At 43.1% G+C, this 13,902-nt stretch overlaps 1 protein-coding gene across 1 annotated transcript in view; it reads left to right on the top strand.

The window, feature by feature from the left end:
* Nucleotides 1–13,902, top strand: part of COL7A1 (collagen type VII alpha 1 chain) — a 313,236-nt gene that overhangs the window by 296,449 nt on the left and 2,885 nt on the right. The window contains exon 26 of the mRNA XM_078662399.1: nt 6,395–6,523. Coding sequence (XP_078518525.1) covers nt 6,395–6,523 — 129 coding nt within the window. The remainder of the gene's footprint in view (nt 1–6,394; nt 6,524–13,902) is intronic.

The raw sequence follows: 13,902 nt of genomic DNA, 5'->3' as shown, positions 1-13,902 counted from the left end.
ACTGGAGAAGCATTTTCAGGGCATTTTGTTGTGTCCTTTTTAGGTCTCAGCTAGACAGCGCATGCGCTGTCTTGAAGAGTTATGTTGTATATACTTTGTGGGCGTCAGCCTGCCCATAGGCTTCCCATTTGCTGTGTCCATCGTCGCTCTCATTTTCTTTTTCCCCATTTGTCCATAGCATTAATTTTTCATGCCTCTTCCTGTGTCGAGTCCTCCCCGAGAGCATGGACCAATTGCACTATCTCTCCACTGCTTTCATTTTAGGATCTGTTTGAGGAACTACTTTTTTATTTGGTAAAGAGCACTTAACACAAGCGCTTGTGTTTTCACTCCCTGCTCTAACTCCTCTGTAAACAGGCCTGTAAATCTTGTTTACATTTGCTGTGTGTTCAAAGCCAAGGTCAAATGCCAGACGCTGTGTTCCGAAGGCGCCTGTTCAGCTACTTTACATTTGATTGCTGTACGTCAACATTCAGGTCCGGCATCGGTATGAGATACTTGTAATTCTGCTTGCCCGTGATTGACTTTCAAAATACGTGGCTAAATAACACTTCTATCACTTCAATTTAACAACTTTATTTGGGTGTGCATTTACAAACAAAATCAAGCAAAGTAAAGCCTTTGTTTAAGTGCATGTTGTAAAAGAAATTCACACGCATTCATAATTAAATGTAATATTGCACCAGCAAATCAAAGTTAAATACTTTCAACATACTGTGTTTATTTCTTATTTTAATTTGCTGGTGTAGCATTACTTTTAATTCTGAGTGCATGTGATTTATTTGAAAAATGTACGTTTAAACAAAGGGTTTTAATCACATGATTTTCTTTGTAAATACATACCTAAATAAACTATTTCCATTGCTGTGATAGAAGCATAATTTAAGTGTATGTTTTGGGTGCAATTACAATTAAAAATGTTTCACCAGCAAATCAGGGTACAAATAAACACAATGATTTGCCAGTGCAACATTACTTTTAATTCTGATGTACTATTAAAATACTCGCTTAAAAAACAGGCTTTACTTCGGTTTCACGTTTCAGATTTCAGACATGCGCTCACATAAAGCTTCTATGAAATACACAGAAGTACAAGTTTATATTTACATCTCCCCTTAATGCATTATCTTATCTATGCCTGTGAACTTGCTTTTCAATTTTTACACCCATCAAATTAAAGGCTGACCAATGCATGGAAACAACATTGACTGTGTTATATTTATCAGCATACATTTACTTTATATAAACGCATGGAAAAACATTGACTGTGTTATATTTATCAGCATACATTTACTTTATATAAACGCATGGAAAAACATTGACTGTGTCATATTTATCAGCATACATTTACTTTATATAAACGCATGGAAAAACATTGACTGTGTTATATTTATCAGCATACATTTACTTTATATACCTTTTATTATCCCTTTCATGTGATGGAACATGAAATATATATTGTGAAAACAAACATACTTAGTAGGAACTAATATATTGTTCCATGCATGCAGGGAGACCACAATACCAAAAACAGGTGCCTACATTAAGCCAACTAATGTGAATAACATTGTTATTACAGTGTAATTACATGATGCCATTTGTAACTGTGGAGAACTGCTGTGGAGATGTTGCTTCTCTATGTCGATGGGTGTCTGCTGCTCTGCTTTCAGTGCTCCATCCCCCAGAGGGGCGAGGACACATTACACGCTCCGCTGGTGATTCTGCGAGGAGTGCAGTCCTCACCTGGCACTGAGTGCGCATGACTGCACTGAAGTGTCATTAACATTGACAACGCCTATAGTTCTTGGATTGCCGCGACCTATTGACTTTGCCAATGCTTGTTTTGTTAAGTTTGCCTTTGCCGTTGCTTATTCCAGTTTGCAGTAAACCTTAATTTACTTGTGCATCAATTGAAAGTAAACGCCGCACTAGCCAAACGGCTCAATCAAACAGCGCCCTGTTTCACACTGTGAACATAGATTCTAGTAGCTGCCTTTCTTCCCTCTGATGGTGATTAAATGAGTGACTTGAGTGGGGTACAAATAAATATTTGATGCAGAGCGCAAAGAACATCTCGAGGTGAATGTTCGCTGTACCAATACACGTCATCTTAGGTGTCAGCTGCGCACGGATACACCAGTCCAGTGAGCTATAAATATTGCTTGCCTTGATGAACTTCCACTCACAGCAGAAAAATTTGAACTGCAGTGGAAACAGCTAATATTTTCTTTTCTGGGTGTTTTCATTTGTCATGTATCACCTTCCTCTAGAATAGCCCTGGGCAATGCACATCTTATTATAAAGTCTGTTTTCATAGCTCTGTGCCCCTACAACAAGGCCCCCAATATGTGCTACTTTGATGTGGTTCCTTTCCAGAAAAATAAACTTCTAACACATCCATTGTACATCCTCTTTTATTTCACACATCGTGTGTACGCTGCACTTTAACAGATGACTCAAAAACCTCAAACAGTTATTATTGTTTTTTTATTCGACTAACAACCACTGGTCAGTTAATCGTATCTCCCTGAAGGTGAAAAGTATCTTGAATGTGCTATCTGCTTCTCCACTTTCTTTTTAATTCACTGCCTTCTTCCTGCTCAGAGCCAGCGAAGAGTCAGGCTACCTGAAATGATGACCAGCTGGAAAGTAATGTACATTCAGTTAAAAGCGTGGGGCCATATTATCAAGAACGGCGTTAAAATTATCGCTGCTTTAGCACTAGGAAACTGCCGCTAAAGCGACGATAATGGGTTTGATAGAATGCCCTTGTGAATTCCCATAGAAGCCCAGGTTCACACCAGAACCCCAAATCGCCATTCTTGATAATATGGCACTTCGAAACTTCAAGAATTAGCAAGCAGAATACTTCACATTGCAGGAGCTGATTATAACATCCATTTGCATGTTTTAACAAGCATTGATAAATAGTCAATAGATTTCGCCTTAACAATACCTTAACAATACCTATCAGTGGCAGCAATGTTTTTTTGAAGACAGGCAGCTGTGCAACATGGCCTAAAGTAAACAAAAAGGATGCTAAGATACAGTCAACGTTGGGCACATCTTAGTGCTTTGTTTTTATTTACTTTAAGTCGTGTTGCACAGCATCCCATTCTGCTGTGTAACATCTTTAAATAAAATAGGTCTCGCATAGGTGACATCTATTGCCTTTATCCATGCTTGTTGGTCATGCCCTGCTCCCAGAGAAAATATATCTGGTGTTGGTTGGCCTCTACCATGTCCATCTAGAACAGGATGCAGGACCCATCCTTCAGCCCCCAGTCTATACATTCCTTGTAACCTTAAGCATGGTCTTGGGCCGTGAGCTGCAGGGAGTTTTTTTAAATTCTCAATTCTTATTAATTCACATGGTTATTTGATAAGAAAAAGTAACATTTGGCCTACCTCATATAACTTCCTCCCGCCTTGAATTAATTAGCATGCAACTTCCCATGAGCCAACTTTATTTAACATATTCAACTTTTGCTTAGTTAGCACAGCTTTGTCTTTCTAGCTCAAAGATATAAGCAATCCAAAAATGCTTTCCCTCCTGCTGCAAATAATTCAGGTATGTACCAGTCCTGGATCCTTGTGTGCAATAGATATTGGTGTAAGTGCAGAGTTTGGGTTAGAGCGAAGACCAAGGATTCTTGTTGTAAGGTTGTCTGGTTGTAAGGTAGGCCCTCACATGGCCCCACTCAATTTTTTCATCAGTGTGATACCTTGAACCTCAATTCGTGACTTGCGAACCATTGCATCATTAGATGAGGGCCATAGTGAAAATTTTCTTTTTTACCAGCTAGTCAGATTACTTTTATATTTCAAATGATCTGGCATTGGAACATATCGGTCCAGATGTACAAATCATCAAGGTGGCCATTTAAATTGTGGTGATTGTCTTCCAGGCAGGTGAAGGACATCACTTCCACCTTCTTGGCTGAAGACCACCCGCCATACTAAGTTTCTCTGCCAATCGGTCAGGGATCTCTCTGCCTTCAGGAGGGTCTTCAATATGGTGGTTCCATTGGCGACAGTGAAGCTTCGCTAAGTGGGCGCCATGTTTGATGTGCTCGCTCAGCAGTGTTTTTTTTTTCAAGAATAAGCTATCAAAGCGGGAGTTAATTCTTAGTAAAAAGATCCATGCCCGCGATGCACAGGTGGTATTCTGCCAATGTGTGGGGTCATTGGGCAATTTCCATCCTTAACCCCTTAAGTGCTCCCGTTGGCCGTCGCGAGCACTACCTGGCTCCGCCCGGTTCTTCGAACGTTCCGCACTGGCGCGGAACGTTCGAAGCAGCTATACTGTTAAGACTGCTATGCAAGGGTAGAGAAATTGAGTGACCGCCCTGCTGCCCAAAATAGTGCCAGATTGACTGCCACTATGACCTGATGTCCCTGTGCTTGACATCACAAAGAGCTGGCAAATGTGCTTGAAAAAACATTGGAGGAAGATAGACTGAGGTTCTTGGGTTTTGCATGCCCAATTATTACAACTCCCAATTTGGAAATCCAAAAATAACAACAACAAAAATAGGAATGATGTACTCTCGCTCCGCTGGGCGCCATCTTGTGGGACCTACATTGACTGCTCTGACTGTGTGGCGCGCAGCGAATGTGAGCTTGGGCTGGGAAGATCGCTTGACGTTGGCAACACCGCTTTATGCTTCGGAACGTCTGGGCGGTCTCTGGTCTACCAAGGGTTTCGACCGTTGGGATGTGATTGGGATTTGTAAGGTGGGGGATGTGTACTCTAAGGGTTCTGTGCGGTCGTTTCAGGCCCTCCAGGCTGACTATGGCCTGAATGGTCGGGAGTTCTTTCGTTATCTACAGGTCAGACACGCCCTTGCTTCGGTATTTGCTTCTGGTGAGATTCCGCCTGATTCTTCCCCCCTTGAAGACCGTATCCTGGACGGGCATCTTCCTGATAGCACTATCTCCCTGATCTATAAAAAGTTGATTAATAATCGGGCCGACCTACTGGTCCGACTTCGGGAAGCGTGGGTGGGCGATGGGTTGGAACTTGATGATGAGGACTGGCAATCGGCCCTCTCCTCCCCGAAGGAGGTGGCTATTCCGGCTCGTCTCCGTCTGGTTCAACTTAAAATCCTTCATCGGGTGTACGTTACGGGACCGCGTCTGGTGGTGATGGGCTTTTCCTCCAACGGGTTATGCAAGCGTGGCTGTGGTTTGAGTGCAACTTTTTTGCATATTCTTTGGGAGTGCCCGATGGTGGCTGCTTATTGGACGGCTGTGCTTGAAGTGATGGCTGTGGTGACAGGTGTGTCCTTGCGTCCGGACCCTCGTCGCTGTCTTTTGAATGTTTGGGAACCCACCGACTATTCGGTGGCCCAGACCAGATGGGCCACCCTGGGTTATATGGTTGCGAAGCGGGATATCGCGCAACTCTGGGGGGCCTCTAGGCCCCCTGACGTCTCGAAATGGGAGGATAATATGGACTGGTCCATGTTCCGTGAGAAGACTGTCTATGTGGCCAGGGGCAGACCCAGGGCGTGGACGAAGGTTTGGGGTCAATGGAATGACTACCGTGGCGACATTTGTACTCCTCCCCTTGTAGGCACTGCTGAGATTACCCTATCTCCCTAGGCGAGCGTTCCTGGAACTTTTTATATAGGGGTTGTACTGGTGTTTCCGGTTCTCCCCTCTGATCTCCTCGCCCCCTCCCACCCCCCACCCCCCCCACGATCTCCTCGGAGCTTGGAGCTCCGTTTATGTTCTCCTGCTGCTATACCCCCTTTACGTCCTTTGGGCTGACTGACAGTACTATACTTTCGCCTTTTTGTGTGTTTGTTCTTTCATATAAAATAAAATCTGTTTTGTCCTGTATTTCGTGGGGAGTATTGCATTGTTGGTCGATTGTTGCCTCTGCGGGCAGGTATCTTGTATTTCGACTCCTCTTTAGCGGCCAGCCCGTGTGGTTGTAGGCCCATCCTTGTATTTTCTTGCTTACTCCAATAAAGGTTTTTAAAAAAAAAAAAAAAAAAATAGGAATGATGGCATATAATGAAAAAACTCCTAAAACTGTAGGGTGTTGACATAGTAAACTATAGCAAAATAAAATTCACTAAAAATCTTACATAAAAAGAAAGCTAAGGTTAAATTACAATAACATATTTCTCTGAAACTTTCCAATCGAGATTACCACACTACTGAAACCATAATACACTCAAAACACATGGTAAGATCTAATGCAAAGACACATGGATGATGTAAGGTGTGTTAGAGTAGAGGTAGTGATGTTAGTCATAATTTGTCAATTTCAGAGGATTTATGATTTATTCCATTAGTGTAGATCCTCTCAATAAGACTCACAGCTGAGTGATCTGTATTTCTCCTTCTCTCCCTTCGCTCCTCTGGGTGGATCTTCTTGCAGCGGAAATCACTCCTGTAAGCAGCGTCGGAAATCTGCGTATAATTGAATCCGCAGGGCAACGTATAAGGATCTCGTGGACCCCAGTGGCAGGAAGTTCTGGCTATAGGGTGAGCTGGCGACTGGCTGAAGGTAAGCATGGGTCGAATCTCCAGCCTGCATGATACCTTCACTTGTATTTTTGAAAACAATTAATATTGAGTTTTTAAGGACTTGTTTCACATAATGACAACAGTATAGATGGGGAGAATACAGTTGTCGACAATGTCAGCTAAGGTAATCCTTTGTACATACTTCTTTGAAATATCCCTATATTAACTCCCTTAAATGTTACAATTACACAATCTTGAATTTTTTGACAGATTTATCCATTGGCCTTCCTGTGGTCCAATCAGTTTTCAAGCCATTTTGATAAGATATGCGAGTATAAAGTAATTGTGACTTTTTATTTTTACTGAGCATGCAAAAAACAAATAATACGTTTTAGAGTTAGACAATTTACACAGTTTCAGTCGAAGGCTGTGTACAGCGGGTATTGGTTGCCAACAGTTGTTGGCCATGAGCAGTGGGGATTGGCTGATGGAAGAAGGTTGTAAACAATGTGGTCGGAAAACTTCCTCCAACACCCTGACAGAGTAGGGCCCGCAGGAAGAAGAATATTAAAATGTCCGGCCTGTTTAGGATGGAATGTGTCATTTTTTTCCCCTATTGATCACTGGCAGGAAAACACTAGTGACGAGGAACAGAAAACAATTATTGACCCTATGAGAAAATTTCCAGGGTGTGGCAGTGGCGTAGCTACACCCATGGCAGTTCTTGCCTTTGCCAACCCGCTTGGAAGTGCTGGGGGGGGCTGGTGGAGAGTCATGTGTTTGCACCCTGCGGCAAACGCATGTAAGAGTACCGCACGGGACGGACCACCTCCCCCATCCCCCCTTGCTATGCCACTTAGGTGTGGAGGGTTATTAGTTTATAGTTTTTCTGAAACAAACTCCCTCTTTGTAAGTTTATTTCGGAAAAACAAAAGTGTTTGAAAAGTTTGGTGATCAGCTGTCAATACTGACTGAAATAGCAGTTCATGGCTGCTGGGCTGGTGGTCATCTCTAAATATGATGGACAGTAGTCTATCAGGTTGATGGAGGAAATGTCCATTAAATGCTAAATCAGGCCTTAGCCAGTTGTCACATCTAGGGTTGGGCATGTGAGGCTTGTAACAGCAGGGAAATATTGATGTTGGAGTGCTAGAGCCATCAAAACCTTTATTCAGAAATATAACAAAATGATAATTTCAAATAGTAGTAGGTCTTAATTTATTATTCTATGGTTATACTTTCAAATATTTTGGCAATAAAACGTGTAGTCAATCCTGCACACTCATGCTGCACATGTCCAGAGAGGGGGAAGTAGTGATGACGTGGGGACTTTAATATCAGGATGTAGTCATGGCAGAAAATGTGGGTGGCGTAATCAAGTCAAGTCAAGTCAAAAGGCTTTATTTCGATAAAAAGAATTATCATAAAAGCTTCACATAAAATTCATGAATACATTGAGAAAAACCAAAGATAAACAGATTACAAAAAGAATCTATGCATGAACAGTTATTTTTAAAAAGAATTCAGTGTTTTTTTTAAAATCACATCATAAATTAATTAAGAAAAAATTAAACAATTGATTTAAGCCTTTTGGCTCGGATTGACCAAGCCCAAGATAAAAATTTGGCAAGAGCACAAACATAGGTGGTACGGCTATCAGACATTAGTATGCGTATTGCGTCTGAGTGGCACCTAGTGTCCAGTTGGCGACATAGATGTTTAAGCCATATCTTCCTAGGTAAAGTGTACTCTCCACATTCAAACATAAAATGTGCCACTGTCTCTGGTCTAACTAGATATGCTGGGCAAAGCTCTACAGTTTGTGCAGGCAATTTCCATCGTGAGGAAAAAGTGTACAGCGGCAATGTTCCTGCTCTAAATTTAAAATAAAGTGCCCTATCAAATGGTTTACCAATAGCGTCCAAATAGAGTTCTCGTTTTGGTAGGTCATTAAATTTTAAAAACTCTTCAGTAAGTCTGCCCATGGAAGCATTAGTATTCCGTTGTAACGCAATCCAGTTCCAGTAGAGTTTCTTGAGGATTGCCTTTGGGGGAGAGGATCTATTAGCCCACGCATCATTTAGGCCCAAGTTATGTAGCAAGGTTTTCATGTCGCTCAACCATTTGATTTTGTGCCACCCTGGTAAAGACATAATTTCTGCTAGGCCTTGCGCATATTTACTAAGTTCGGGCACTCGCCACAATCGTGCCCATAGTAGGAGTGGGCGTAATTTTGCTAAGTCATCAATAGGGCGACAGCCTAGATCCAACATTAGTGGGACCGTAGGGGTACCCTGGGGGAGTGACATAATTGCCCTACAGAATTTCTTTTCAGATCTAGGCAAATCATTAGTAATAGATGAACCCCAAAGCTCCGCCCCATACAGAGCAGAACTGACCCCTTTAGCTACATAAATATCGAGGACAACAGCAATTGGTCTGATTACGCAGGAGCGTTGTTCTTTCAAAATAGCTCCTGTTATCCTCTTGTGGGACAATAGCATTTTATCCAAATGTGGGGATCATTGCATTTTATGGGATAAGCGAATGCCGAGGTAGTCAAACACTTCTACTCTCTCCAAGGGTTCAGCATTCAGAGTTGGAGGGCGTGCTAATTTTTTGGGGGGGTTCAACAAAAGATATTTTGTTTTACCCGTATTAATTACCAGGCCCCGTTTAGTGCAGAAAGATTGGAAGTTGTTCAAAAGCCTCTGAAGACCTATTGGGGATTTCGATATTAAAAGCGTATCATCCGCAAAGAGGAGGGTAGGTATGCGTTCTCCAGCCAGGGATGGTTCATCTGAAGGATGTTCCCGAAGGTGCTCAACCACCCCGTTGATATAAAGAGAAAACAGGGTGGGAGCAAGGACACATCCCTGGCGGACCCCTCTCTCTACCGGGATACTGCTAGTTTTTTCCCCTCCCGAACCCCACCTACTCTGGGCAAAACTGTTTTCATGGAGCCTAACCAGTAATGAGAGTATATAGTGTGGCAACCCCATATCGCCCAAGACTCTCCACAGGGTCTCCCTCGGTACAAGGTCAAAGGCAGTCTTTAAATCGATGAACGGGAGATAAAGACTACCTTTGCCTATAACCACGACCTTCCAATACACCATCAACAGCCTAAAAGCTTGTTCGATTGTCCCAGTACCCACTCTAAATCCTGCCTGGTAGTCAGAAAGGATTTTATTTTCTTCTATCCAGTCCAATATTCTGACCAGTAGAACCTTGCCGACTACTTTTTGAGTAATGTCCAGCAGGCTAATGGGTCTATAGTTGGTCGGATCTTCTCTGGCACCTTTTTTAAATATGGGGACCACCTCTGCTCCCTTCCATGACGAGGGGATCGGAGCACCCCTGCAGATGGCAACAAGTAAGGAGTGAATAAGTTTCCCCCACTTTGGGATGTCAGATCTCAAAAGGTCACCAGGAATACCGTCCGGGCCAGCGGCTTTTTGGGGCTTGATGGTGCTTACAGCATACTCCACTTCTTTTATTGTGAAGCCTAATTCATCGGGGTCAATGCCCCAGTCTATTTGATTCATTGTTAGGGCCACAATTCTCCCTTCAGCATCATTGGGAGCCTCAATAGGAGACTGATCATCTTGTCGGGAGTATAGCTTTGAGAAGTGGTTAACCCACGCCTGGCTTGAAATATTACATGTGATAAGATCGCTATCTGGCCTATTTCTGGCTCTAATTGTATCCCAGAAACATTTAGGATCTTTTTTGAGGCTAACTTCTTTAAGAGTGGACCAGTACTCCTCTTCCCACTCTTTTTTTGCGTGTGCCAGTGTGCTCCTGTGCTCTTTCCTGGTTGTCTGTATCAGAGATTGAGATTTACTTTTGACGGCCTCTAATAAGAGAGACTTTGCCCGTCTGCATGCTGGAGTATACCAATCATGCTTTCCCCTGGGTTTGTGATTAGACGAATTCCTCCCTGCAGAGCCCCTTACCCAAAAAACTTCCCCTATGGACTTGACAACTGCTTCGAAGATAGGTGTTACCTTTCCGATTAGCAAGGCTTGATTAGTGTTGTCTAATTCTGTTTGTGAGGCCATGAGTAATTCGTCTATGTTGGAAATCTTGGCAACATCCGTGGCAATTTTATTCCACTTTAGACGCCTTCCACAGGAAGAAACAATAGTTGTGTGTGGGCAGTTAAGTGAGACTACAGATGCATTGCTAAGCCAGGGATTCGTTAAAGATAGGGAAAGTGAATTGTGGTCACTCTCCACAGTAGGTATCACTACCATGTCTTGGACCAGTCTCCAAAGTTTTAGGTCCAACAGAATATAATCAATCCTTGAGGAATGATCAACTCTGTTGAACGTATGAGCACCCAGGCGATCTGAAGCTGTACGGCCATTCGTAGCTCTTAAGCCAAATTCTAGTGTCAACGCATTTAGCTGTATTGCGCTACGGGACCATCTTTTTATCGGGGGGATAGTAAGTGCAGGGATACCCCATCTGCTGTCCTCCTCACCTAGGTCTGAAATGTCCTCCATAGGGAGTGGCTCGTAGGTGCAATTAAAGTCACCTGCTACCAAAGTATGGTCAGCTTCCACATGGTCTCTAAGTTGTGTTTCCAGATCGGAAATCACCATAGAAGTGCACCCATTTTTTGTGCCTCTGGCATAGATATTATATATGGCAAGGGATAAGCCCATAGTAGGATTAGTTAGTAGGATCCCTAATATATCTGGGCTATTAACCTGCCTAGATGTAATACAACAGTTAAGGGAGATGCTTATCCAAATGAGAAGACCCCCTGAGGGACGTCCCTTCCCATGCATTGCTTTCTCAGCAGGCACAAAATGGGTTACAAATCCAACCCGATGGAGCGGTTCTATGCTCCAGGTCTCCAGGAAGAGGCAGATTTTGTGTGCCTCAACCAATTCGTTCCATTCAGGCAGGCCCAATTTCCTATGAATACCTGCAAGGTTCCAACTAAGGATTTTTTTTGGTTCCTTGACAGGTTTACTTTTATAGTTATTAGTTTCACTAAGGATTTGGGCTTCCAGGCAATCACTTGCCAGTATAGAGGGTGTTTGCTGGATTAAACTAGTGACTATTGTGGTAGGAGGATTAGAGCACGTGGGTTGTAATACAATCGGCGCTTGCTCCTCCTCACACCATTTCGAGACTAAGTGTTGGGTGGGAGGTTCCTCAGAAATGAGTCAATCTACTTCATCAAGGGCACAGAATCTGTTCCAATGTGCAAACTGAGATAAAAAAGGGTCGGATTCAGGGGGGCCTTGCCAGGGTGACTGTCGATATTGGATAGTATGGTGGGGAACATATGTATGGGCCCTATTGGTTGGAAAGCCAAATCTCGGAAATTGTTGTCTTGGTGCCACAGGGTAGAAATAGGAAAGAGGGAATGGATGGACTTGGGTATTAGGTCCACTACTGGGTGCGTTACATATGTAATTTACTACATCCGTGTCCCTGAAATTAACAGTTACAACGTCCCCTGCTATAGTCTTAGTGTTTCTTCCAACCCACTCTCCTCTTCTAACTGCGAGTATTTGACCATACATATTTTGGGGTAAAGGTCTATGTAACTTGAGCCATTGTGCACATTTATTTCTCAACTCAACAAAGGATTCCCTTCTTCCCTCCTTGAGAGGTGGAACACCCGTTAACACAACCACAAATGGCGAAGCCTCCGGTGGCAAATTAATTGTCTTAAAGCGAGCTGGTCTTTTTGGAGGCTCTTGTTTTTTGGTTGGGGACAAGGCTATTGGGGCACTTTTACCAGTGCTTTGCACAGCCTTCGCTGATTGGTTGAGCGATTTTCTAGTACCCAGATCCTGTTGCGTCTCCGAAATAGGACCACTGGGTGGCGTAATCTACCAACCCACGCTCAGTCCATCCATCTTTTGTTATAGCCTCAAGCAGCTTCCATACTTATATCCATCAAAATTAGATTAACAAGTGGTCATGCCATGGTGCCCTGGTTGAGTTTTACAGATTGTGGGATGTAACAAGATATGTTATTAGAAAGGATGCTTCATCCCCTTTGTAGATGAAGCAGTTCCAAAGATTCTGATATGTTGTGAGCCATTTTTGAGTGATCATTCCCCAGCATAGGAGGAATCTTCCAAGTGAACAGATGGGCACCAGAAAGCAACCAATCCAGACACTGCCATGAAATGCCTTTTTGACCAAAGCTTATGAGCCGAGGCTTCTTTTAATTGATATTTAAGACTTAAAGACTCACCATTTATGCAAAAGGTAATGTGCCCCACTCCACTCATGTGTGGGCCACAGTAAAAAACAGAAATAGGTAGGGCCATAAACTAAATGGGTTACCCTCAGTTGTATTCTGCTGTGAGGCTCCCTAAACCCCATATCACTATGAGAAAATAAGTAGGGCCACAGTACAGAGAGCCATCCCATTTTTATGAACTCACCTTTAACCTGCACTATTTTTAATTAGAGGTTTTTTAATGTATGTCTTGATTTGTGCTGCCTGTATTTATATTTTAAAAAAATATGAGTTTTCACATTTTTGAGCATTAAGATGAAGACATCCCACTTCAAAAATGTTAACCGACATAATATATAAATACACCATTTTGCTTTCAGATGCAACTCTTACATGTCCTCTGACCCTACTGTGGTTAGCTTTAATGATAACAGGGCACATTATTCCAGGTACCTTATCTCCGCATTCCACTACCCCCTCCCTACCCTACACCGGTCACCTTGCGGTACCTTTCCTCTGCACGCCCAGACGTTCCTTTCCCACTCCTGTTCCTCCCCCAAATCTGTCCCTTCTGATTTCCCCCATAAGTCTGTCAGTGACTCTTCCCTAGCTACTTCTGCCCCACTGCCTCATTCTGTCAGTCCCACTTTACTCCATTGCTGCCCTAGACTGCCAGTCCCTTTATGCCTCTCTGCCCTAGTCTGTAGGCCTGTCCAATGTTTCTGCAAGGAATGAGGCCAAAGCAATGCGGGCTCTCTGGATGCTTCACTTATGTTTTTTAACACGTACCATATGCATCTGTTTCTAAGTGTTCATTTAAAAAATCTACTCCTGGTAAAGATCAAATATCCAGCACCATCTTTTGGGATGTCTATGTAAGTCGCCTCATTATTACTGAAGATGGCAGGCTTGCTGACCATTAGAAATCTATAAATGTATTTTTCTAAGGAGTGCATTGCCCAGGCTGGAAAAAGGCCTGGAAAGAGTGGGGTCTGGGTTATGGCTTTTTTGCCTACCCCCTTGTGAGGGTCTTCTTAGCCTACCTTTCCCAATCCCTTATTTCTTTGCTGTTGTATTCCTTGGTCTTCCTGCTTCGCATTCTTGCCCCCTGTTGTTTACATGTGTCATAATGTGCCCTCCCTACCCCCCTACCCAGTCTGTGCCATATACTAGTTCTTAATCTAAACCCTCAGACACTCACT

This window comes from Lissotriton helveticus, chromosome 9 (assembly GCF_964261635.1).
Source record: "Lissotriton helveticus chromosome 9, aLisHel1.1, whole genome shotgun sequence".
NCBI lineage: Eukaryota > Metazoa > Chordata > Amphibia > Caudata > Salamandridae > Lissotriton > Lissotriton helveticus.
The sequence above is the reverse complement of the archived record's forward strand: the minus strand, read 5'-3'. Positions and strand labels throughout refer to the sequence as shown.